Genomic DNA, 25,103 nt, shown 5'->3' on the forward strand with positions numbered 1-25,103 from the left:
AACTTCTCCTAACAGATAAAGAGGAACTGATCACAGAACTAAAAATCAATGGTAGCTTAGGTACAAGTGATCATGACTTGACCACATTTATAGTATGTAAGCAGAATAAAGTCCAGATGAGTAATATATGTATATACACTCAAGGCTTTAATAGGGCCAATTCCACCAAACTGGAAACCAATTATAGCAAAATCAACTAGTAAGAAGAATTCAGTCAGAAAAATGTGACTAATAATTGGGAATCATTTAAGAACACTTTACGAGGTGCCCTAGAAGCCACAATTGAGAGAGAAGGGTGTGCTGGATAAAAAAACCAACCTGATTTAGAGGGGAAGTGAAGGCAGCTGTAGGAGCACTGGGGAAGTTCCAGAAGACTGGAAGAAAGCTAATGTTATGCCAATTTTTAAAAAAGGGTAAATGGGATTACCCAGATTATTATAGGCCTGTCAGCCTGACATTGATCCCAAGCGAGATAATGAAGCAGCTGATATGGGTCTCAATAAAGAACTAAAGGAGGGTAATTTATGCAAATGAACATGGGTTTATAGAAAATAGATCCTGTCTAACTTGATACCTTTTTTTAAGAGATTACAAGTTTGACTGATAAAGATAATAGTGCTGATGTAATATGCTTAGACTTCTCTAAGGCATTTGACTTGGCCCGGCATGACATTTTTATTAAAAAACTAAATATAAAATTAATATGGCACTACTTAAATGAATTAAAGACTGGCTAACTGATAGGTCTCAATGTAATTGTAAATGGGGAATCATCAAATGGGTGTGTTTCTAGTGGGTGGTTGGTTCTTAACCCTATACTATTTAATGTCTTTATCAATGACCTGGAACACAACACAAAATCATCACTGATAAAATTAGTAGATGAGACAAATATTGATTTGGGAGGGACCATAAACAATGAAGAGGACAGGTCACTGAATCAGAGTGATCTGGATCATTTGATAAATTGGGTGCAGGCAAACAATATGCATTTTATATGGCTAAATGTATACACCTAGGACCAAAGAATGCAGGTCATATTTACGGGATAAGGGACTCTAACCTGAAATCAGTGACACTGATAAGGATTTGGGGGTCATGGTGGATAATCAGCTGAACACGAACTCCCAGTGTAATGCTGTGGCCAGAAGAGCTAATGCGTTCCTGGAATATGTAAACAGAAGAATCTCGAGTAGGAGTAGAGAGGTTACTTTATTTGACACTAGTGCGACCACTGCTGGAACACTGTGTCGAGTTCTAGAGTCCACAATTCAAGAAGGATGTTGATAAATTGGAGAGGGTTCAGAGAAGATCCATGAAAACTAGTAGAGGATTAGAAAACCCGCCTTATAGTGATAGACTCAAGAGGCTTGATCTAGTTAACTTAATAAAGAGACGGTTAAGGGGTGACTTGATTACAGTTTAGAAGTTTCTACATGTGGAACAAAATATTTAATAATGGGCTCTTCAATCTAGTAGAGAAGAGTATAAGATGATCCAATGGCTGAAAGTTTGAAGTTTTGTTTGTACAGTACCTAGCACAATGAGGCACACCCCTATGAATGAGGCCATAGGCACTACTGCACTTCAAATAGCAATAATCACAGAATGGATGTGGTCCTCCCTAGAAGAAGAGGAAACACTTACTGGGCCTAAGGGCAGCAAGCTGGGATTCCTCAGGTTTGTTATCTAGCTCCAGAGAGAACCACCTCCTGGTCCATTAATTCTACAGCAGTGCAGTTTCATAACTACATAACTGGTGGGAGGAGGCAGAAGTTCAAAGCTCTGTTTTGTAGGTGACACAGATTCACAACTTGGGCATCCTTCATCTAAAAAGAAAACTAATCACAGTGGAATTGTCCCGTAAGCAGGAGGTGTTCTCCCAGGTGACACACATTCGGCAGCTTTCAGTGTAAGCATGTTATGGACTTGTTCTCCCACAGTCACTGCTCTCTTTCCTTCTGATTTGAGAGTGTGCTCTTTCATAGTAATCCTCACAAATGCCAGAATCCCACCGAATTCAACTGATTATCTTCACTTCTTTAAATTGGATAGAGCTGCTGTGCACTAACAGATGCTGTGTCCATTCTGGAAGTGGCAGCGTTTCAGGTTTTCACAGATTCCAAGGCTAGAAAGAACCATTGTGATTTTTCTAGTCTGACCTCCAGAGAAATTCCCTAAAATAAATTCCGAGAGCAGATCTTCAAGTCAAACATCCAATCTTGATTTTAAAATTGCCAATGATGGATGTAGCATGTATTGATCTTGCATGTAATGGGAGAAATTTGAGATGGAAAGACAAGACACTAGATGAAAGAAGGATAAATTTATAGTAATATTTTATAAATATTTAGCTAGGACTGATATTTTTCCTGGGGAAAATCCTTGTATGTGGGGAAGGATACCAGTCTACTCTCTGGTATCATGGGCAGAAGAGCAGCAGCACTGGAAATAGGACATTCTGCTCAGGCTGTGAATAAAGGGGCAGGCTTTTCGTGGCTGCTTCTCCTGTGTGCTGCCACTCATGTAAATCTATTTCAGTCATTAACTATAAATAAGGTTGGTACCTTTCCTAGATATTGCAGGATCGTTCTCATTTTACTAGGGGGACTTTGCAAGTAGGTTTAACTACCCTTTTCAAAGTTCAAATGGCCAGTGTGTTTTCTGAGCGAGGTCAAAGAAGATGAAACAATTTCCTACCCAAAAGGTATTTTTGATTCGGTCATCCTGCTGAGAATGATAAAATTCAAGAGTGTACCAGACTGTAACTCTGTTATAATGGTAAATGTTCAAGATGAAGTGGGTGATGGTTTGTTAAACCCTTATGGTGTCTTCCACAATAAGGAAAGTTCATTAATCTGTAAATTAGGTCCTTCCCTCCTTTGCTATTAGCATCAGGTAGCAGTTAAACAAATAGCAGCTGTGCAGTGTCAATGCACACATTACTAAAGAAGCTGTTTAACCAGTCTGTTTAGCCTAGTATCATTATACAGTCAACCACTCAGGCTTCATGTATTGGTTCTATCTTGATTGGATTTTAATGCCTGGAACAGCTAAAATGTGACCTATAACTCTCCACACATTAAAAGTTACTTTCAGATAGCACTTAAATAGTTTCCACTTCATCAGAATAATTTGAAATGTTTTTCTAGTAATCATCTTGCTCCTTTCAGAAATTACAAATTGACTTTCACACACTAAGGCATATTAGAGCCAAAGCTGCAGTATATTTTGAGATTTAAAACTGTCATTTTTACTAGCCATTCTAATGTTGATAAATATCGTAGGGTGGTTCAGTCATTTGGGCCTTAATGTGCCAGCTGGATTTTCTCCTCTCGTTGTCAGGATTCCTCTTACAGTGTCTTCCTCTCCAGCGTCAAGTAAAAATGAAAACTTACTAGTTATAAGAATTTTAAGGACACTTAAGAGTGCAAGGAAACTGTCAGAAAGGAGGTCAGCGAAAGAGGTGGAGAGGCAGCTGGGATGTTTGAGGTTTTAGTCAGAATTTATTTTAAGGATACACTTATGGATTATAAGAAGTTAATAAATTATAGACACTTAAATGGTTAATCAAATTGAGTCTAGGAGTCAATAAGTTACTTATAACCTTCTGTAACGCCTTCTTCTGCTGTGCCTATAAGCGTCTAACACGCACAACTCATGTAATATCCTTATAACATATATTAATCATTTATTAACCCTTTATAAACTATAAATGTACCCTTAATATAAAGTATGACGATTTTTTTTTTCTGTTGTTGCTGTAGATAAGAGTTAAAAATAGATTAGCAATTAAATGTGCTAGGATCTAGTCCTGAGCATGGGTCTTACTTTTCACCCCATAGAGGCTAAAAAAAAACCCCAAGTGCTTGTCTTTCAGTAGCTCAGTTACCATCCTCTTACAAAAAGGAAAGGAAAGGAGTACTTGTGGCACCTTAGAGACTAACCAATTTATTTGAGCATAAGCTTTCGTGAGCTACAGCTCATTTCATCGGATGCATAAAGTGGAAAGTACAGTGAGGAGATTTTATACCCGCATGGCCCCACAGTATGCCAACATTTTTATGGCTGACTTAGAACAACGCTTCCTCAGCTGTCATCCCCTAATGCCCCTACTCTACTTGCGTTATATTGATGACATCTTCATCATCTGGACCCATGGAAAAGAAGCCCTTGAGGAATTCCACCATAATTTCAACAATTTCCATCCCACCATCAACCTCAGCCTGGACCAGTCCACACAAGAGATGGACTTCCTGGACACTACAGTGCTAATAAGCAAAGGTCGCATAAACACCACCCTATACCGGAAAGCTACTGACCGCTATTCCTACCTACATGCCTCCAGCTTTCACCCAGACCACACCACACAATCCATTGTCTACAGCCAAGCTCTACGATACAACCGCATTTGCTCCAACCCCTCAGACAGAGACAAACACCTACAAGATCTCTATCAAGCCTTCTTACAACTACAATACTCACCTGCTGAAGTGAAGCAACAGATTGACAGAGCCAGAAGAGTACCCAGAAGTCAGCTACTGCAGGACAGGCCCAACAAAGAAAATAACAGAACGCCACTAGCCATCACCTTCAGCTCCCAACTAAAACCTCTCCAACGCATTATCAAGGATCTACAACCTATCGTGAAGGACGACCCATCACTCTCACAAATCTTGGGAGACAGGCCAGTCCTTGCCTACAGACAGCCCCCCAACCTGAAGCAAATACTCACCAGCAACCACACACCACAGAACAGAACCACTAACCCAGGAACTTATCCTTGCAACAAAGCCCGTTGCCAACTGTGTCCACATATCTATTCAGGGGACACCATCATAGGGCCTAATCACATCAGCCACACTATCAGAGTCCTGTTCACCTGCACATCTACCAATGTGATATATGCCATCATGTGCCAGCAGTGCCCCTCTGCCATGTACATTGGGCAAACTGGGCAGTCTCTACGTAAAAGAATAAATGGACCCAAATCAGATGTCAAGAATTATAACATTCATAAATCAGTCGGAGAACACTTCAATCTCTCTAGTCACTAGATTTCTGATCTCAAAGTGACTATCCTTCAACAAAAAAACTTGGAAAACAGACTCCAACGAGAGACTGCTGAATTGGAATTAATTTGCAAATTGGATACAATTAACTTAGGCTTGAATAGAGACTGGGAGTGGTTGAGTCATTATACTAAGTGAAACTATTTCCCCTTGTTTATTCCCCCCCCCTCCCCCACTGTTCCTCAGATGTTCTTGTTAACTCCTGGAAATATGCTGCAAATGGCCCACCTTGATTATTACTTCAAAAGGTTTTCTCTCCCCCCACCCACTCTCCTGCTGGTAATAGCTCATCTTAAGTGATCATAGAATATCAGGGTTGGAAGGGACCTCAGGAGGTCATCTAGTTCAAACCCCTGCTCAAAGCAGGACCAATCCCCAATTAAATCATCCCAGCCAGAGCTTTGTCAAGCCTGACTTTAAAAACTTCTAAGGAAGGAGATTCCACCACCTCCCTAGGTAACGCATTCCAGTGTTTCACCACCATCCTAGTGAATTTTTTTTTCCTAATATCCAACCTAAACCTCCCCCACTGCAACTTGAGACCATTACTCCTTGTCCTGTCCTCTTCTACCACTGAGAATAGTCTAGAACCATCCTCACGTAGTTGAAAGCAGCTATCAAATCCCCCCTCATTCTTCTCTTCTGCAGACTAAACAATCCCAGTTCCCTCAGCCTCTCCTCATAACTCATGTGTTCCAGACCCCTAATCATTTTTGTTGCCCTTCGCTGGACTCTCTCCAGTTTATCCACATCCTTCTTGTAGTGTGGGGCCCAAAACTGGACACAGTACTCCAGATGAATCATAGAATCATAGAATATCAGGGTTGGAAGGGACCCCAGAAGGTCATCTAGTCCAACCCCACTTCCTAGACAAGGTTTGGTAAAAAGCGTCACCAATTTGCCTGGGTGACTACAGACCCAGAGCCTTGGATCTTAAGAACAATGAACAATCCTCCCAACACTTGCACCCCCCCTTTCCAGGGAAATGTTGGATAAAAAGCCTCACCAATTTGCAGACCCAAACTCTTGGATCTGAGAACAATGAAAAAGCATTCAGTTTTCTTACAAGAAGACTTTTAATAGAAGTAGAAGTAAATAGAAATAAAGAAATCCCCCCTGTAAAATCAGGATGGTAGATACCTTACAGGGTAATTAGATTCAAAACATAGAGAATCCCTCTAGGCAAAACCTTAAGTTACAAAAAAGATACACAGACAGAAATAGTTATTCTATTCAGCACAGTTCTTTTCTCAGCCATTTAAAGAAATCATAATCTAACACATACCTAGCTAGATGACTTACTAAAAGTTCTAAGACTCCATTCCTGTTCTATCCCTGGCAGAAACAACATATAGACAGACACACAGACCCTTTGTTTCTCTCCCTCCTCCCAGCTTTTGAAAGTATCTTGTCTCCTCATTGGTCATTTTGGTCAGGTGCCAGCGAGGTTACGTTTAGCTTCTTAACCCTTTACAGGTGAGAGGAGCTTTTCCCTGGCCAGGAGGGATTTTAAAGGGGTTTACCCTTCCCTTTATATTTATGACAGAGCCATTGATCACTACCCGTTGAGTCCGACAATCTAGCCAACTTTCTACCCACCTTGTAGTGCATTCATCCAGCCCATACTTCCTTAACTTGCTGACAAGAATACTGTGGGAGACGGTGTCGAAAGCTTTGCTAAAGTCAAGACACAATACATCCACTGCTTTCCCTTCATCCACAGAACCAGTAATCTCATCATAGAAGGCGATTAGATTAGTCAGGCATGACCTTCCCTTAGTGAATCCATACTGACTGTTCCTAATCACTTTCCTCTCGTGTAAGTGTTTCAGGATAGATTCCTTGAGGACCTGCTCCATGATTTTTCCGGGGACTGAGGTGACTGGCCTGTAGTTCCCAGCATCCTCCTTCTTCCCTTTTTTAAAGATTGGCACTACATTAGCCTTTTTCCAGTCATCCGGGACTTCCCCCGTTCGCCACGAGTTTTCAAAGATAGTGGCCAATGGCTCTGCAATCACAGCCGCCAATTCTTTTAGCACTCTCGGATGCAACGCATCCGGCCCCATGGACTTGTGCACGTCCAGCTTTTCTAAATAGTCCCTAACCACCTCTTTCTCCACAGAGGGCTGGCCACCTACTCCCCATGCTGTGTTGCCCAGCGCAGCAGTCTGGGAGCTGACCTTGTTCGTGAAGACAGAGGCAAAGAAAGCATTGAGTACATTAGCTTTTTCCACATCCTCTGTCACTAGGTTGCCTCCCTCGTTCAGTAAGGGGCCCACACTTTCCTTGACTTTCTTCTTGTTGCCAACATAGCTGAAGAAACCCTTCTTGTTACTCTTAACATCTCTTGCTAGCTGCAGCTCCAGGTGTGATTTGGCCCTCCTGATTTCATTCCTACATGCCTGAGTAATATACTCTTCCCTGGTCATCTGTCCAATCTTCCTCTTCTTGTAAGCTTCTTTTTTATGTTTAAGATCCGCAAGGATTTCACCGTTAAGCCAAGCTGGTCTCCTGCCATATTTACTATTCTTTCGACACATCGGGATGGTTTGTCCCTGTAACCTCAATAGGGATTCCTTGAAATACAGCCAGCTCTCCTGGACTCCTTTCCCCCTCATGTTACTCCCCCAGGGGATCCTACCCATCAGTTCCCTGAGGGAGTCGAAGTCTGCTTTCCTGAAGTCCAGGGTCCATATTCTGCTACTTACCTTTCATCCCTGTGTCAGGATCCTGAACTCAACCAACTCATGGTCACTGCCTCCCAGATTCCCATCCACTTTTGCTTCCCCTACTAATTCTTCCCAGTTTGTGAGCAGCAGGTCAAGAAAAGCTCCCCCCTAGTTGGCTCCTCCAGCACTTGCACCAGGAAATTGTCCCCTACGCTTTCCAAAAACTTCCTGGATTGTCTATGCACCGCTGTAGTGCTCTCCCAGCAGATATCAGGATGATTAAAGTCGCCCATGAGAACCAGGTCGTGCAATCTAGTAGCTTCTGCGAGTTGCCGGAAGAAAGCCTCATCCACCTCATCCCCCTGATCCGGTGGTCTATAGCAGACTCCCACCACTACATCACTCTTGTTGCTCACACTTCTAAACTTAATCCAGAGATACTCAGGTTTTTCTGCAGTTTCATACCGGAGCTCTGAGCAGTCATACTGCTCCCTTACATACAGTGCTACTCCCTCACCTTTTCTGCCCTGCCTGTCCTTCCTGAACAGTTTATAACCATCCATGACAGTACTCCAGTCATGTGAGTTATCCCACCAAGTCTCTGTTATTCCAATCACGTCATAATTCCTTGACATCACTAGGACCTCCAGTTCACCCTGCTTGTTTCCAAGGCTTTGTGCATTTGTATATAGGCACCTGAGATAACCTGCTGATCGCCCCTCATTCTCAGTATGAGGTAGGAGCCCTCCCCTCACAGACATTCCTGCCTGTGCTTCCTCCCGGTATCCCGCTTGCCCACTTACCTCAGGACTTTGGTCTCCTTCCCCCGGTGAACCTAATTTAAAGCCCTCCTCACTAGGTTAGCCAGCCTGCTCGTAAAGATGCTCTTCCCTCTCTTCGTTAGGTGGAGCCCGTCTCTGCCCAGCACTCCTCCTTCATGGAACACCATCCCATGGTCAAAGAATCCAAAGCCTTCTCTCCGACACCACCTGCGTAGCCATTCGTTGACTTCCAAGATTCGACTGTCCCTACCCCGGCCTTTTCCTTCCACGGGGAGGATGGACGAGAACACCACTTGTGCCTCAAACTCCTTTTATCCTTCTTCCCAGAGCCACGTAGTCCGCAGCGATCCACACAAGGTCATTCTTGGCAGTATCATTGGTGCCCACGTGGAGAAGCAGGAAGGGGTAGAGATCCGAGGGCTTGATGAGTCTCGGCAGTCTCTCCGTCACATCACAAATCTTAGCACCTGGCAAGCAGCAGACTTCTCTGTTTTCCCGGTCAGGGTGGCAGATAGATGACTCAGTCCCCCTGAGGAGAGAGTCCCCAACCACCACCACCCGCCGCCTCCTCTTGGGAGTGGTGGTCATGGAACCCCCAACCTCAGGACAGCGCATCTCAAGCCTTCCAACCAGCGGAGTCTCCTTCTGCTTTCTCCCCCCAGACGTATCATCTGGTCCACTCTCCGCAGTGGTACCTGTGGAGAGAACATGAAAACTGTTACTTACCTGTGTCTGTGTTGCTGGTACCTGGACATTCCCTCTTCTTCTTCTGGAGGTCACATGTTGCCAAGCTTCTTCACTGGCCTTTTGGCTCCGCTGTGCAACCTGCTCTAAATCTTTAGAGCTTTGTGCCCGTAGAAGCATATCCTGACTTTTGTCCAGAAAATCCTCAGATTCTCGTATGCAACGCAGGGTCGACATCTGCTGCTCCACACTTTCGATCTTCTGTTCCAATATGGATAGTAGCTTGCACTTTGTACAGACAAAGTTGCTTCTGTCCTGTGGAAGAAAGACAAACATGGCAGGTCACAATAGCTGAACCCCCCCCCCCCATATCACCTTCCTACTATGAGCTTCCTCAGAGAAGCTGGCAAGATGTAAGCCTCACTGGGCGCACCCCAGGCGAACTCCCAGGCAAACTCCTGCTGTGTGCTGCTCTGCTGTTCCCTGCTGCTCAGCTGGTTCGCCGCCGCTCAGCTGGTTCGCGGCGCTCTGGCTATTTTTAAACAGCCAGGCTTCCCTCAAACAAACAAACAAACAGACACTCTCCTTACAATGTATATTTTTTCATGGTCTGTGTGTATATAAAATCTTCTCACTGTACTTTCCACTTTATGCATCCGATGAAGTGAACTGTAGCTCACGAAAGCTTATGCTCAAATAAATTGGTTAGTCTCTAAGGTGCCACAAGTACTCCTTTTCTTTTTGCAAATACAGACTAACACGGCTGCTACTCTGAAACCTGTCATTGTCTTACACTTAGCTATTGCCTCAATTTTCTCTTTTGCTCTCCTCAATTTGGAAAATTGAACTAGTTTTAAACTGGGTTCAACATCATTATTTTCAGCGTTCTCAGAGTGGGCAGCTGTCAAGGTTCCTTCCCCACTCTGAACGCTAGGGTACAGATGTGGGGACCTGCATGAACAACCTCCTAAGCTTATCTTTACCAGCTTAGGTCAAAACTTCCCCAAGGTACAAAATATTCCACCCTTTGTCCTTGGATTGGCCGCTACCACCACCAAACAAATACTGGTTACTGGGGAAGAGCTGTTTGGAAACGTCTTTCCCCCCAAAATACTTCCCAAAACCTTGCACCCCACTTCCTAGACAAGGTTTGGTAAAAAGCCTCACCAATTTGCCTGGGTGACTACAGACCCAGAGCCTTGGATCTTAAGAACAATGAACAATCCTCCCAACACTTGCACCCTCCCATTTCCAGGGAAATGTTGGATAAAAAGCCTCACCAATTTGCATAGGTGACCACAGACCCAAACCCTTGGATCTGAGAACAATGAAAAAAGCATTCAGTTTTCTTACAAGAAGACTTTTAATAGAAATAGAAGTAAATAGAAGTAAAGAAATCACCTCTGTAAAATCAGGATGGTAGATACCTTACAGGGTAATTAGATTCAAAACATAGAGAATCCTTCTAGGCAAACCTTAAGTTACAAAAAAGATAGACAGAAATAGTTATTCTATTCAGCACAATTCTTTTCTCAGCCATTTAAAGAAATCATAATCTAACACGTACCTAGCTAGATTACTTACTAAAAGTTCTAACAGGTTTCAGAGTAACAGCCGTGTTAGTCTGTATTCGCAAAAAGAAAAGGAGTACTTGTGGCACCTTAGCGACTAACCAATTTATTTGAGCATGAGCTTTCGTGAGCTAGAAAGCTTATGCTCAAATAAATTTGTTAGTCTCTAAGGTGCCGCAAGTACTCCTTTTCTTTTTGTAAAAGTTCTAAGACTCTATTCCTGGTCTATCCCCGGCAGAAACAGCATATAGACAGACAGAGACCCTTTGTTTCTCTCCCTCCTCCCAGCTTTTGAAAGTATCTTGTCTCCTCATTGGTCATTTTGGTCAGGTGCCAGCGAGGTTACTTTTAGCTTCTTAACTCTTTACAGGTGAGAGACGCTTTCCCCTGGCCAGGAGGGATTTCAAAGGGGTTTACCCTTCCCTTAATATTTATGACAGCAGCATTGGTGGGTCAGGTACCGGTGATAAACATACAGTCTTGCCTTATTTTTTCAATAGCGTTCAAAATGCGCTGTGGCTTTTACTGCAGAATGAATATCCCTCCTGTGCTCCTCTTTAAGGGATGTAGGTGGGTGGAGAAAAGATGGAGAAGAGGTGCTGTTCAGGGTGGCAGGAGCTGCAAAGAGAAGACCTAAACCAGCAGTGGCCAGATTGTGTTGCAGGACAGAAGAGGCTGGTGCTGGACGAACAGAGATAGAAGGGAGTGGAGTTGACAGAGCTAAGGCCAGAAGGAGGCTGGAGTAAGTCCCACAGGGCGAGTTAGTTGGTTTTTGTTTGTTTGAAATAAGGGCATTTTGAAATTGTTGAATGATCTTAGCTCACAATGAGAGTGGAATACGGAACATTATGGCCATGTGTGTGAAAGCAAGCCAGCAGCATTGTGTTGAAGTGCCGAGAGCAGTGACTCTGTGGTGTATACACATGACTGACGCATGTTAATAATGCTAGAGAATACTGTCCATTAGTTCAGTGTTTCTGGTGTTGCTTGTGAGCAGGTGGAAGAAACGGGAATGTTGGCAGAAAGCAGACCTCTCCGAATCACAGTATAATGCTGGTACCTATTACAGACTATTTTACTCTGAGTAAACCCAAGAGATCTTGCTTTCAGTTTGGTCCTGCAGCTTTGCCATTAAATGACATCCTTTAGTGTACCAAGTAAACACTGCATTTTACTCCTTTAGGCGTGCTGCTGAAAGATGCAGTGCAGTGGGGGGGAATATGTGTTTCCTTATTGGCTTTATATCTTTCACATGTATTTGCTGCCTCCTTGTGACAGTACAAAAAGCTTATCAGTGTTGTTCCTCTGCAAAATGTAGTGTAGCATTTAAAATGTTTTAGAAAAATCAGATAACTAGTCCTAATTTTAAATTTTTATTTATACCTTTCTCTAATAGTCTTGGTTATGATATTGGCATATTGGGCTGTATTAGTAGGAGCACTGCCAGCAGATCGAGGGAAGTGATTATTCCCCTCTATTCGGCACTGGTGAGGCCACACCTGGAGGATTGTGTCCAGTTTTGGTTCCCTCACTACAGAAGGGATGTGGACAAATGGAGAGAGTCCAGCAGAGGGCAATGAAAATGATTAGGGGCTGGGGCACATGATTTACGAGGAGAGGCTGAGGGAACTGGGATTATTTAGTCTCCAGAAGAGAAGAGTGATGGGGAATTTGATAGCAGCCTTCAAGTACCTGAAGGGGGGTTCCAAAGAGGACTGTTCTCAGTGGTGGCAGATGACAGAACAAGAAGCAATGGTCTCAAGTTGCAGTGGGGAAGGTCTAGGTGGGATATTAGGAAACAGTATTTCACTGGGAGGATGGTGAATACTGGAATGGGTTACCTAGGGAGGTGGTGGAATCTCCATCCTTAGAGGTTTTTAAGGCCGGGCTTGACAAAGCCCTGGCTGGGATGGTTTAGTTGGACTTAGTCCTGCTTTGAGCAGGGGTTTGGACTAGATGACCTCCTGTGGTCTCTTCCAACCTAATCTTCTATGATGTCAAAAATGAAAACAAAAGGGGAGCTGTGATATAGAAAAGGGCAAAAGAGAAATCCGGCATGTACAGTTCTAAAAAATGTTTCATGTCTTCTAGAGATTGTTGTTGTATGACAGTGATCATCCAATTAATTCACAATTGGGTTTTTTGTTTTTTTCTAACTGGACAAATGAGCTTTTAAATATGGGTTCCATTAATAATGTTTAACAGCTGTGAGCAATTAAAGGAATGGCATAATCTCCTAGCCCCAACCTACATTCTTGTGAGGCTCTTGTTAGCTTCCCCAATTATGCTCTGCATTACACAGTGTAGACAGTCCTTCACTATGTCCCTCATTTCCAAGAGAAATTTTCTGAAAGATCAGTTAGGACTTCAAAGAAAATCCATCTGAGGGGCCTGGCCAAGTCCTGACAGTCAAGAGCTGCTGAACTGTCTAAAACTCTAGATCTCTTTTCCTTGGGAAATGAGTGATATCGAGGATCATGGCAAAATCAGGAAATCTATGACAGTAGCTGTTCTCCATAAGCCAAGTTCAATATATTTGCTTTCAGCTGAAAGTTGCTGTTGGAACCAGAACTTTAGCCCGATGGCCTGACAGGAAACTACAGTTAGTATACAGACTTTGCTTTGGCCTAGACACAGTCTTGAGACATATCATGCAGACCTTTGGATATTATTTACTTAGTGTCTGTATTAGGTGTTGTGGACAGGAAGGATAAAAGATATTTGACCCCCAGGACTGTAGTCTAAACATCCAGCGTACAACTGGAGGATTGGGGATAGGATATAACAATAATCAGCATTATAGAAGAGTGAAGATTCAGCATGTTGTCTCAGTTCCACCATTTTTGGTTGGATGCTCCTTTGTTTATTTCTCTTTGCAGGGAGTCCTAGTGAGGGTAGGCCTCTGTGATAAAGTGGATGCTGTGCCCTCCAGAGAGCCTTCAGGGTTCTTTGGGAATGGGAAACTTGTTAAGGAGGAAAAAGCTTACCAAACCATTCAATAAGTGTTGTGGCATTCATGCTGGGGAAGCTAACTGCAGCCTCAGGACAGCCTCTGGAGCTCAAAAAGATTGCTATTCCATCATTTACTTGTGCCTGTTCAAGTGTGATGTATGCAAAAATTCAGCTAGTCAAAATCTAACCTTGTTCATGGGAGAAATGCCATTTACGGGTAATGCAGATTCTGTTCTTACACTTCACTAAATATATCAGTAGATTATTTTCTGAAAGAAAGGGGAAACGGAAGCTATAAAATCATAAATCAACAGTTGTATGTGTGCAGTGATGAGATGCCAAAATCTTAACAACAGGTTCCCTCCTCATCCCACGAGGGGGTCGTTGCCCACCCCCGGGACTCCTGCCCCATCCAACCCCCCCCCCCGCATTCCTTGACATCCCTCCTCCCAGACCCCTGTCCCATCCACCCCCCTCCCCTGTCTGCCCCCAGAACTGGGCAGGAGGGTCTCGTGGTCCACCGTAGTGGATGCCCACCCCATCCCTAAGAGCCAGAGGCACCTGCCGGGGGGTGAGGTGGGGAGTGCCGGAGGTGCTTACCTGGGGCAGCTCCCAGGAAGCATCTGGCAGGTCCCTCTGGCTCCTAGGGGCAGGGGAGCGTAGCTGAGGGGGAGTGGCCGCCCCCCACTGATCACATAAAAAGTGACGCCTTAGGCGCCGACTCCCTGGGTGCTCCGGGGCTGGAGCACCCATGAGGAAAATTTGGTGGGTGCAGAACACCCACCGGCAGCTCCCTGCCCCGCACCCGGCCCCAGCTCACCTCACCTCCATTCCTCCTCCTCCTCCTCCTCCCCTGAACGCACCGCCCCACTCTGCTTCTCCGCCCCGGGCTTCCCGTGAATCAGCTGTTCGGCGGGAAGCCAGGGAGGGCTGAGAAGCAGGCGGCAGCTTCCCGCTCAGGCCGAGGATGGCAGAGGTGAGCTCGGGGGGGGGAAGGTTCCCCTGTGTGGCCCCCCCTTCCTCCCCATGGGTTACCTGCTGCGGCGCGGACGGCCCTCCTCGCTCCCCCCCGCCCCAGCTCACCTCCTCTCTGCCTCCCTGGGACTGAGTGTGAAGCCTCCGCCTGCTTCTCAGCCTGCCCCAGCTTCCTGCGTGGAGAAGCAGAGCGGGGCGGCGCGTTCAGGGGACGAGGCGGAGGCAGAGCGGAGGTGGGCTGGGGCCGGGCAAGGGGTGGGGTGGGGTGGGGAGGGGAGCTGCCGGTGGGTGCTCTGCACTCACCAGATTTTCCCCTTAGGTGCTCCAGGGCTGGAGCACCCATAGAGTCTGCGCCTAAGGCGCCACTTTTGGCTGGTTAAATTTAGAAGCCCTTTTAGAACCGGTTCTCCCTCGCAGGGCAACCAGTTCTAAATGGGCTTCTAAATTTAACAACCGGTTCTAGCAAACCGGTGGGAACCGGCGGGAACCGGCTCCAGCTCACCACTGTATATGTATGCATTTCTTTGTCCTGAGGGCAAGAAATTAATCTAAATGTCTTCCTGGTTTGGGAGTGGGGCATGTTGTTTCTGTACTTGAAAAAATAAATAAAATATATCACAATTAAGCGTAGGGCCAATAAGGTGCTATAAAGTAAACTTTTATGTCTGAATTTTTCTTATATAACTGTAGAAAAGTGACTTTCATATGATTTTGCAGTGGACCAAAGTAAAATCAAAATTGAATGCCTCAGATTAAATGTGAGGAAGTGTTTTTGGAAATTCTGCTATATTGGAAAATAGATGTCATCTGAGATGAAAAATGCAAAACAAACGTTTGTTGTTGCAAGCGCTAACAGTTAATGTAAATTGTGCATCTTTCTCTGTTCCTCCCTGTTGAGATTCAATATAGTCTAATGAAAGTAAGGTCTGATGATATCTGTAACACTGGGATATGGACTCTTTGATTATTGGAATTAGTTTTCAAACAAAGTTTAATTTGCTAACGTTAATTTCACTTAAAGCTTGAAAAAATATTAGTTTTGTCCGATGTACATATTGAATACTAAATTATTCCTTTTTTGAGCTAACCTCTCATTTAAAATAAATATTGCTCAAGATTGCTATATGGCATTATCCTTATGATTCACTTTTTGCCTTCTTATTGTCTTAAATTGCTAATAGAATTTCTGGATTCTAATCACAGCTCTGTTGTTTGACTTGCTGTGTGACCGGGGGCAAGTCACTTTAATAACCTTTTTGTGTCTCCTGTTTATCTCTCTGTAAAGTGGACATAGAACCTAATGAGACTTAATGTTTGCAAAGCACTTTGCACTGCTATAGCATTTTTCATCAGAGGACTAACCTTTATTTTGTTATAGCTTTCAAATGCTGATATATTCTGAATGGAGACAGTAAGTATTTGTGTTTTCTCCTCTACAGTTGTTTCCTGTCTTTGCTCCTGGTAGCTGCCGTGGTTTGGAAGATTAAACAAAGTTGCTGGGCATCACGACGAAGAGAGGCAGGTCAAATGACAGTACTGAATGTTCTCTAAATGACTTTTTACCACTTTTGTGCATCTCTTAGATGTACTTAGACATACATATGTACTTAGACATACACATCCAGTATTTACCTTCAGTTAAGCATATAGATTTCTGTTTGCAGAGGTATATAATAAAACACATTGATTAGCATTTTGATGAAAAGCTATCCTATGTTGCTATCTTGGTTCTGCCGTTTAAGTCATGCACTAAGTATGGTAGGTGAACATATTGTGTTCCAGAAACTCAGATTCCAGAATTTGTAAGCATAAAAATAGTGTATAGCAGAAATGTTTTTTTTCCAATCAGTTCGGAAATTTGAAAATCAGAAACTTGCTATTATAGCCCGTCTCCTTTGCTGGAGTGCTAAACTACAAGAAGCTCCTGCCTCTGTAGCAGAATGGCTCTAATCTCACTTTAAAGTTGTAGGCCCACATCAGTGGTTTGAGGGAGTATATTATAATTCTAAGAGAGGGGGGAAATAGCTGAGGGTTAAGGGTACACTTTTGAAAAAGGCACCCAGGCTACCATAACATTGCTCTTCCTCCCACTTCATGGGGATCCCAGCCAGGCTCCCATGTTCCCTTTCTTGCATGCAGAATATGAAATGTACGTCACAGCACACTGGAAATGCACTTTTCATACACGTATATCTCTGATAAACGTGTGATGACTTTTCACCATACTAACTTTTGCTGTTTTCAGTAAAGTGCTCTAATTTTGCAATCTGGGTAGCACATGTAGACATGCTACCTTTGTCTACTAACACTTGGCTAATTGGCTGCCATGTAGAATCATAAGACCCAGTCCTGTGAGCTACTCCTTCGGTCAGTCAGATCTCTTTACTTTTTTAAATATTTTTTTAATTAAAATTTTTTAATTTTTAAAAGTGCAAATATATAGTTATTTCCTCTCAACCTCATGTTATTCCAAAAGTATAAGACTAGGAAAACAAACAACAGATATGACAATGTGGGATGCTACATGCCATATCATGTCTTTGCTTATATGATGGAGTGCCGCTATAATCGGAAAGGATGGGTCTCCACATAAAATGCAGGACTTGGAGCAGGTTAGTCTGAGTTGCATTCCGAACTACTATACAGACTTCCTATGTGGCCATGTGCAGCCTCTCTGTGCTTCTGTTTCCTTGTCTCTAAATAAGAATAGTCATACTTCTCTTTTGCAGGGAAGTTACGGCTAAATTCATAAATATCTATAAAGCACTTTTGAACTCAAATGGGAGGTGCTATAGGAGTGCAAAGTATAATTTTGTTCTGGTGAAGTAGTGGGCTAAAGGGAAGAAAGAGGATAGCAGGGTGTTAAGGAATGAGCACAGAATCGTTAGTTAGAGGTTCTGAGTTCTAATCTTGTCTCTGCTGTTTGCCCTTGGTAAGTCATTTCATTTATCTGCTTACGTCTCCATCTGCAATGTGGGGATAATGTGCAGTTATCTCATGGGTGTTTTGAGGATTAGTTTTTACAGTGCTATGAAAATCTAAAGTTCTGGATAAGTGCTTATTTTCCTGCATATCTTCAAGGATCCACATGTGGTTTGATTTCACTGTAAAGTATGTAAGTAAAGTAGCATTGCTAGATTTGAGAATGCCCATTCTAATTATTTGATACAACAGCCTGCTTCATGATGGTTTTTTCTCCTTCCTCTTCTGTCAAACGTAACATGCTGTTTCTATTACTTGAGATTTGACATTAATGATAATGTCACTTAATATTTTCAAACAAATTAACAGTACACATTAATATAATTTAAATAATTGAAACTTCACCTGCTCTCCGAAGGTAGCTAGATTTAGCACAGATCATCTGTTTTTCCCCCCACCCTTCAACTTCTTGGCAAGAAAGAAAGCTAAAGTTCAATGGAAAATTTCCTGTTGACTTCTTGAATAAAATGTTAATCAGGGTTTATAGTGAATGTAGGCTGAGAAATATACCATGTTCCACCTGGAGCTGAGACATTTAATGAGAGCTTAAATGGAAAATGTCACTGGTGTGAAGTTATCCTTTGGGGGTGGGGACATTGTTAAGTCACAAATGGAAGTGAAGGGGTATCTTAGCATTACACTAAGTTTATTATATTCTGTTTACAAATGTGATTACGGTTGATAGACAGCATGTCAGCATTTTCTTTTTCTGAAGGGTCCCTCTCTTCTCTCTTTATTTGACTTCCCTGTATTCAGTGAAACCTTAATATAGTCAACTTATCATTTCCATACTCTTAACATTGATAACACGCTCTTGGATCCTCAGGGGAAAGATGCTCTACTAGTTCAAAGTGTGGGTTTTATCGTAGACCGTATATACAATTGTGTTGTGTACAGCATGCTACAGGAAAAATGCAGTGCGCTGTAGTTCATTGAAACAAATTGGGAATTTAATTCCTTATTGTTGTGACAGGATGCTGGGCAACAGCAGCTTAACCAGCACTCTGGTCACTGCAACTCTAATTACTTTAGAGCTGTGTCTAATTGATGGGCTGAGGCGAATGAAGAGGCTAGTTAGGCCCTTAGAAGGATCGTACAAAAAGCACAGGAAGGGGGGAAAGCAGGAAAAGAGAGGGGGAGAGAGATTGCTCTTCCCTGCTTTCTTCAGGCACTTTGGGCTCCCTAGCGCTGGAGGCTTAAGGCTGTATCGTGTATAGGGTGGTGGAGAGCAATATTGTAAATAAACTGCCTGAGATGTTTTACCAGCAAAACTGTCTCTGAGCGGTTTGCAGACTTAAGCAGAGGCAGGAGTGAGCAGGCCCCGCCACAGTTATATACAGAGTTGTTCCACTGAACCAGAATTCACGAAAAATGGGCTTCATTATAAAACATCATCAGTCTCAGTCCTTGTTGTGGCCTGTATGTCTGTGCCATTGTGTTTTCCTTTTTTTCAACAAATAGTTGTAAAACTTCGGGAAACTCGTTTAAACCCAGCCTGTGGTACAATTTTCAGGCCTTCCTTGTGAAGTCACTTATCAGATATTACATAGTAAGAGGCAGTTGTCTTCAGACTGAGATTAGAATTTAGGTAGAATTCCACCCCGTGATCCTGTTTCCTTTGTTGTGTAGAGTTTGTTTTTAAGTTTTAGACTTTGGGATAGCACCCAAGAACTTTTTTTTGTTGGTTCCAGAGAAAACATCATATCAGGGCTATCTTTTAAAAATGAACCATTAAAATAAAGAAGTAATTAATATCAATTCAGTGTGTCTAGGTCTTTGAATGTACAGTTTCTAATGGGTTTTCACTCAGAATGGTTGTAGGGTTGGTAGTCTGCCATCTTGTTTTAAATTTTTCTATTCTGTCTCAAGCCATGGCAATTCTTCTGGTTTCTTGGGAGTAGAGCCACTTCTATGAAAACATTACCCAATCATTGGGTCACAGAGCATGAAAACTTTCAGATGGTAGGATCAGACACTGGCCACTGCTATAAACACACCTCCCCCCCATCTCCTAGCCACTGCAGAGCACCATGATTCTCTGATATGCATCAGATGAAGTGGGAAAGAAGGAATCTGAAGCAATGGTGTTACGAAACTGTCAGATTCAGTTAGAATTTTAACAGAAATATACTATGCTACAGCCGTAATAGAGAAGAGACCTTTCTCTTATGCAGACCCATGCTCAGTGTGTTGCTAAACCTTCAACTGCCAGAAGTTGGGGCTGGATGACAAAGATGGATCATTCAAAATTGCCATTTTATTCACCCCCCTCTGAAGCATCTGGCACTGGCCACTGTCAAAAGACAGGATGCTGACATAGATGGACCATTGGTCCGACCCAGTATGACCACTGCTATGTTCTGATTCCATTTCAGCAGCTAAATTCCATCTTGCAGTGTTTTCCCAAATAGCAAATCACTTTCAGTCCCAACTGCCTCACAGCTGAATGACTACTTGCAGAGGATTACCTTCATACAGTCTTTAAGAACACCACTGAATTCAAGACGGAAAACACACTTCAGTATTTGGCACATCATTGGGGCGGGACACTGTAAAAGGCACTGAAAGCTGAGTCACCATCTGCCATTCAGTTCCATACCTGTTGTATCTGGTGAAATGTGACCAGGAGTATCTAGAGTGGGACTTCTTCTGACAGATTGTCATACCATTTTTTTGAAAAGGAAAACCTGCCATAGTCTGGCCAATTCAAGAAACCATCTTTGGCCCCATCAGACTTTGCAGTCTATGGTCCAATGTAAAATCTCCCATTTTTAGGCAAGATAATCCTAGCTGCTTCCTAATACTGCCAGTATTTTAGTCCCTTTACTGTCGGAGTTCTGGCCAGGTCATGGGACAGACAGTGCTGGTGGATGGCCACCTCCAGCCCCGGGATAAGGGAAGGACAGCTATAGTAGTCGTCTGGGATCTCTCTGCAGTATTTCATTTTGAGACCATGGCATGCTACTGTCTCCTCTGAGATGCAGCAGTGGTTGGCAGGTGAGTTCTGAAATGGGCCCCGTCTTTCATTTCAGTATGCCTACAGAAACTGGACAGCTCACCTGTGGAGTCACACAAGGATGATTTTCCCCGTTCTTTTTAATATGCACATGGACATGTATGAAATTCTAAGATGCTCTGGTCTCATTACCAGCATGATGCAGATGATACCCAGCTGTACATCATTTTTACTTCCAGTGCAAATATCGCCCAGACCTAACTAATATCTCTGCCTGGTCAAGGTTCACATTTGGATGAAAAGCATATGGCAGAAGCTGAACCCCAAGGAGGGGGAGGTGAGGAGGAAGCTCTTTGAAGACATAGCAATTACCTCAAACAAATCAGGTGCTGCATGCTGAAAACTTGATTATTTAAGAGAAAATAAATGGCTTGAATCCTTTATAAAGAAGTAATGCCAGGGTACCTAACCTCCAGGCAGCTAGGAGGGACAGCACAGATTTATAGCAAAAACATTTACTGCAGGTTGTAACCAAATGCTTCTGTATCACCTTCTGTTGAGAGAGCACTGTAATGCAAATTCAGAATCTGTTCCAAGATATTCTGAGACATTTGAAGATATAGGAAAAAACTAGAAAGAATTAAAAATACACAAGGACAGTCTGTCTCTAATCCTCTGTGACCAGCTACACGCACCTGTCAGCACTGACTTGCATCAGCTTCATGAAGCCAAGAGGTGTCTTTGGGATGTGAAAACAGAGTGGAGAAAAAAAATTTCCTAGCAAAATAAAGGAGTTTTAAGCATTTGTCAAGAATGTAGTTCTGGCATGACATGAAACATGTTTTGGAGTAAAACTAGGGACTCTGCATGCAGTTACATATCTTTTGTGTTATATAGGGCTAGAAAAGAGAAGATAGAGGGTTGTAAAGTGTGCACTTGTTTTCTCTCCAGTGAGCAACATAACTAAATATTTTTAGACACTTTAAAGAGGGATATGGAAACAGGCTGCTTTTAGGAGGCTTAGAATGAAATGAAACATGGTAGGTTATTAGGTATGTGAAATCGTTTGTCCTTTTATCACATGCCTTTTGGAAAGTGACATGTTAAGATGTATCAAGGTGGTGATAGAGAATACTGCACAAAATATGAGAGTGGCATTATAAGTTAATACATCCATCTGTAACTGCGATCTTAAATTCCAGGCCTCAGATTCCATTCCTTATCTTCTTTCGTCTGGCTTCTGCACTCTCCCAACCCCCACTTCCCCAGGGCGCACACTCTCTCCCCACTGTGAAACAGCTCTCGCCAGGGTCTCCAGTGGCCCATTTCCCTGCTAAATGTCAGGGCCAGTATTTCATCCACATCCTTTTTGACCCCTCTGGGTGTCCGTGACACCACCAAACAATACTATTCTTGAAATTGTCATCCTTGGGCTTTCATAGAATCATAGAATATCAGGGTTGGAAGGGACCCCAGAAGGTCATCTAGTCCAAACCCCTGCTCAAAGCAGGACCAATTCCCAGTTAAATCATCCCAGCCAGGCTTTGTCAAGCCTGACCTTAAAAACCTCTAAGGAAGGAGATTCTACCACCTCCCTAGGTAACGCATTCCAGTGTTTCACCACCCTCTTAGTGAAAAAGTTTTTCCTAATATCCAATCTAAACCTTCCCCACTGCAACTTGAGACCATTACTCCTCGTTCTGTCATCTGCTACCATTGAGAACAGTCTAGAGCCATCCTCTTTGGAACCCCCTTTCAGGTAGTTGAAAGCAGCTATCAAATCCCCCCTCATTCTTCTCTTCTGCAGGCTAAACAATCCCAGCTCCCTCAGCCTCTCCTCATAACTCATGTGTTCCAGTCCCCTAATCATTTTTGTTGCCCTTCACTGGACTCTCTCCAATTTATCCACATCCTTCTTGAAGTGTGGGGCCCAAAACTGGACACAGTACTCCAGATGAACGGAGTACTCCAGATGAACGGAGGGAACGGATGGCCAGGATCCCCTGGGGGACTAACTTGAAGGGGAAAGGAGTCCAGGAGAGCTGGCTGTATTTCAAGGAATCCCTGTTGAGGTTACAGGGACAAACCATCCCGATGAGTCGAAAGAATAGTAAATATGGCAGGCGACCAACTTGGCTTAATGGTGAAATCCTAGCGGATCTTAAACATAAAAAAGAAGCTTACAAGAAGTGGAAGGTTGGACATATGACCAGGGAAGAGTATAAAAATATTGCTCGGGCATGTAGGAATGTTATCAGGAGGGCCAAATCGCACCTGGAGCTGCAGCTAGCCAGAGATGTCAAGAGTAACAAGAAGGGTTTCTTCAGGTATGTTGGCAACAAGAAGAAAGCCAAGGAATGTGTGGGCCCCTTACTGAATGAGGGAGGCAACCTAGTGACAGAGGATGTGGAAAAAGCTAATGTACTCAATGCTTTTTTTGCCTCTGTTTTCACTAACAAGGTCAGCTCCCAGACTGCTGCGCTGGGCATCACAAAATGCGGAAGAGATGGCCAGCCCTCTGTGGAGATAGAGGCGGTTAGGGACTATTTAGAAAAGCTGGACGTGCACAAGTCCATGGGGCCGGACGAGTTGCATCCGAGAGTGCTGAAGGAATTGGCGGCTGTGATTGCAGAGCCACTGGCCATTATCTTTGAAAACTCGTGGCGAACCGGGGAAGTCCCGGATGACTGGAAAAAGGCTAATGTAGTGCCAATCTTTAAAAAAGGGAAGAAGGAAGATCCTGGGAACTACAGGCCAGTCAGCCTCACCTCAGTCCCTGGAAAAATCATGGAGCAGGTCCTCAAAGAATCAATCCTGAAGCACTTGCATGAGAGGAAAGTGATCAGGAACAGCCAGCATGGATTCACCAAGGGAAGGTCATGCCTGACTAATCTAATCGCCTTTTATGATGAGATTACTGGTTCTGTGGATGAAGGGAAAGCAGTGGATGTATTGTTTCTTGACTTTAGCAAAGCTTTTGACACGGTCTCCCATAGTATTCTTGTCAGCAAGTTAAGGAAGTATGGGCTGGATGAATGCACTATAAGGTGGGTAGAAAGCTGGCTAAATTGTCGGGCTCAACGGGTAGTGATCAATGGCTCCATGTCTAGTTGGCAGCCGGTATCAAGTGGAGTGCCCCAAGGGTCGGTCCTGGGGCCGGTTTTATTCAATATCTTCATAAATGATCTGGAGGATGGTGTGGATTGCACTCTCAGCAAATTTGCGGATGATACTAAACTGGGAGGAGTGGTAGATACGCTGGAGGGGAGGGATAGGATACAGAAGGACCTAGACCAATTGGAAGATTGGGCCAAAAGGAATCTGATGAGGTTCAATAAGGATAAGTGCAGGGTCCTGCACTTAGGACGGAAGAACCCAATGCACAGCTACAGACTAGGGACCGAATGGCTAGGCAGCAGTTCTGCAGAAAAGGACCTAGGGGTGACAGTGGACGAGAAGCTGGATATGAGTCAGCAGTGTGCCCTTGTTGCCAAGAAGGCCAATGGCATTTTGGGATGTATAAGTAGGGGCATAGCGAGCAGATCGAGGGACGTGATCGTTCCCCTCTATTCGACATTGGTGAGGCCTCATCTGGAGTATTGTGTCCAGTTTTGGGCCCCACACTTCAAGAAGGATGTGGATAAATTGGAGAGAGTCCAGCGAAGGGCAACAAAAATGATTAGGGGACTGGAACACATGAGTTATGAGGAGAGGCTGAGGGAGCTGGGATTGTTTAGCCTGCAGAAGAGAAGAATGAGGGGGGATTTGATAGCTGCTTTCAACTACCTGAAAGGGGGTTCCAAAGAGGATGGCTCTAGACTGTTCTCAATGGTAGCAGATGACAGAACGAGGAGTAATGGTCTCAAGTTGCAGTGGGGGAGGTTTAGATTGGATATTAGGAAAAACTTTTTCACTAAGAGGGTGGTGAAACACTGGAATGCGTTACCTAGGGAGGTGGTAGAATCTCCTTCCTTAGAGGTTTTTAAGGTCAGGCTTGACAAAGCCCTGGCTGGGATGATTTAACTGGGAATTGGTCCTGCTTTGAGCAGGGGTTTGGACTAGATGACCTTCTGGGGTCCCTTCCAACCCTGATATTCTATGATTCTATGAGGCCTCACCAATGTCGAATAGAGGGGAACGATCACGTCCCTCGATCTGCTCGCTATGCCCCTACTTATACATCCCAAAATGCCATTGGCCTTCTTGGCAACAAGGGCACACAGATGACTCATATCCAGCTTCTCGTCCACTGTCACCCCTAGGTCCTTTTCCGCAGAACTGCTGCCTAGCCATTCGGTCCCTAGTCTGTAGCTGTGCATTGGGTTCTTCCGTCCCAAGTGCAGGACCCTGCACTTATCCTTATTGAACCTCATCAGATTTCTTTTGGCCCAATCCTCCAATTTGTCTAGGTCCCTCTGTATCCTATCCCTCCCCTCCAGCGTATCTACCACTCCTCCCAG

General features: G+C 43.8%; 1 protein-coding gene across 1 annotated transcript in view; it reads left to right on the top strand.

Moving 5' to 3' along the window:
- Nucleotides 1-25,103, top strand: part of ATRN (attractin) — a 276,680-nt gene that overhangs the window by 210,553 nt on the left and 41,024 nt on the right. Inside the window, exon 26 of the mRNA XM_073342975.2 lies at nucleotides 16,145-16,223. Coding sequence (XP_073199076.1) covers nucleotides 16,145-16,223 — 79 coding nt within the window. The remainder of the gene's footprint in view (nucleotides 1-16,144; nucleotides 16,224-25,103) is intronic.

This window comes from Lepidochelys kempii, chromosome 4 (assembly GCF_965140285.1).
Source record: "Lepidochelys kempii isolate rLepKem1 chromosome 4, rLepKem1.hap1, whole genome shotgun sequence".
Taxonomy (NCBI): domain Eukaryota; kingdom Metazoa; phylum Chordata; order Testudines; family Cheloniidae; genus Lepidochelys; species Lepidochelys kempii.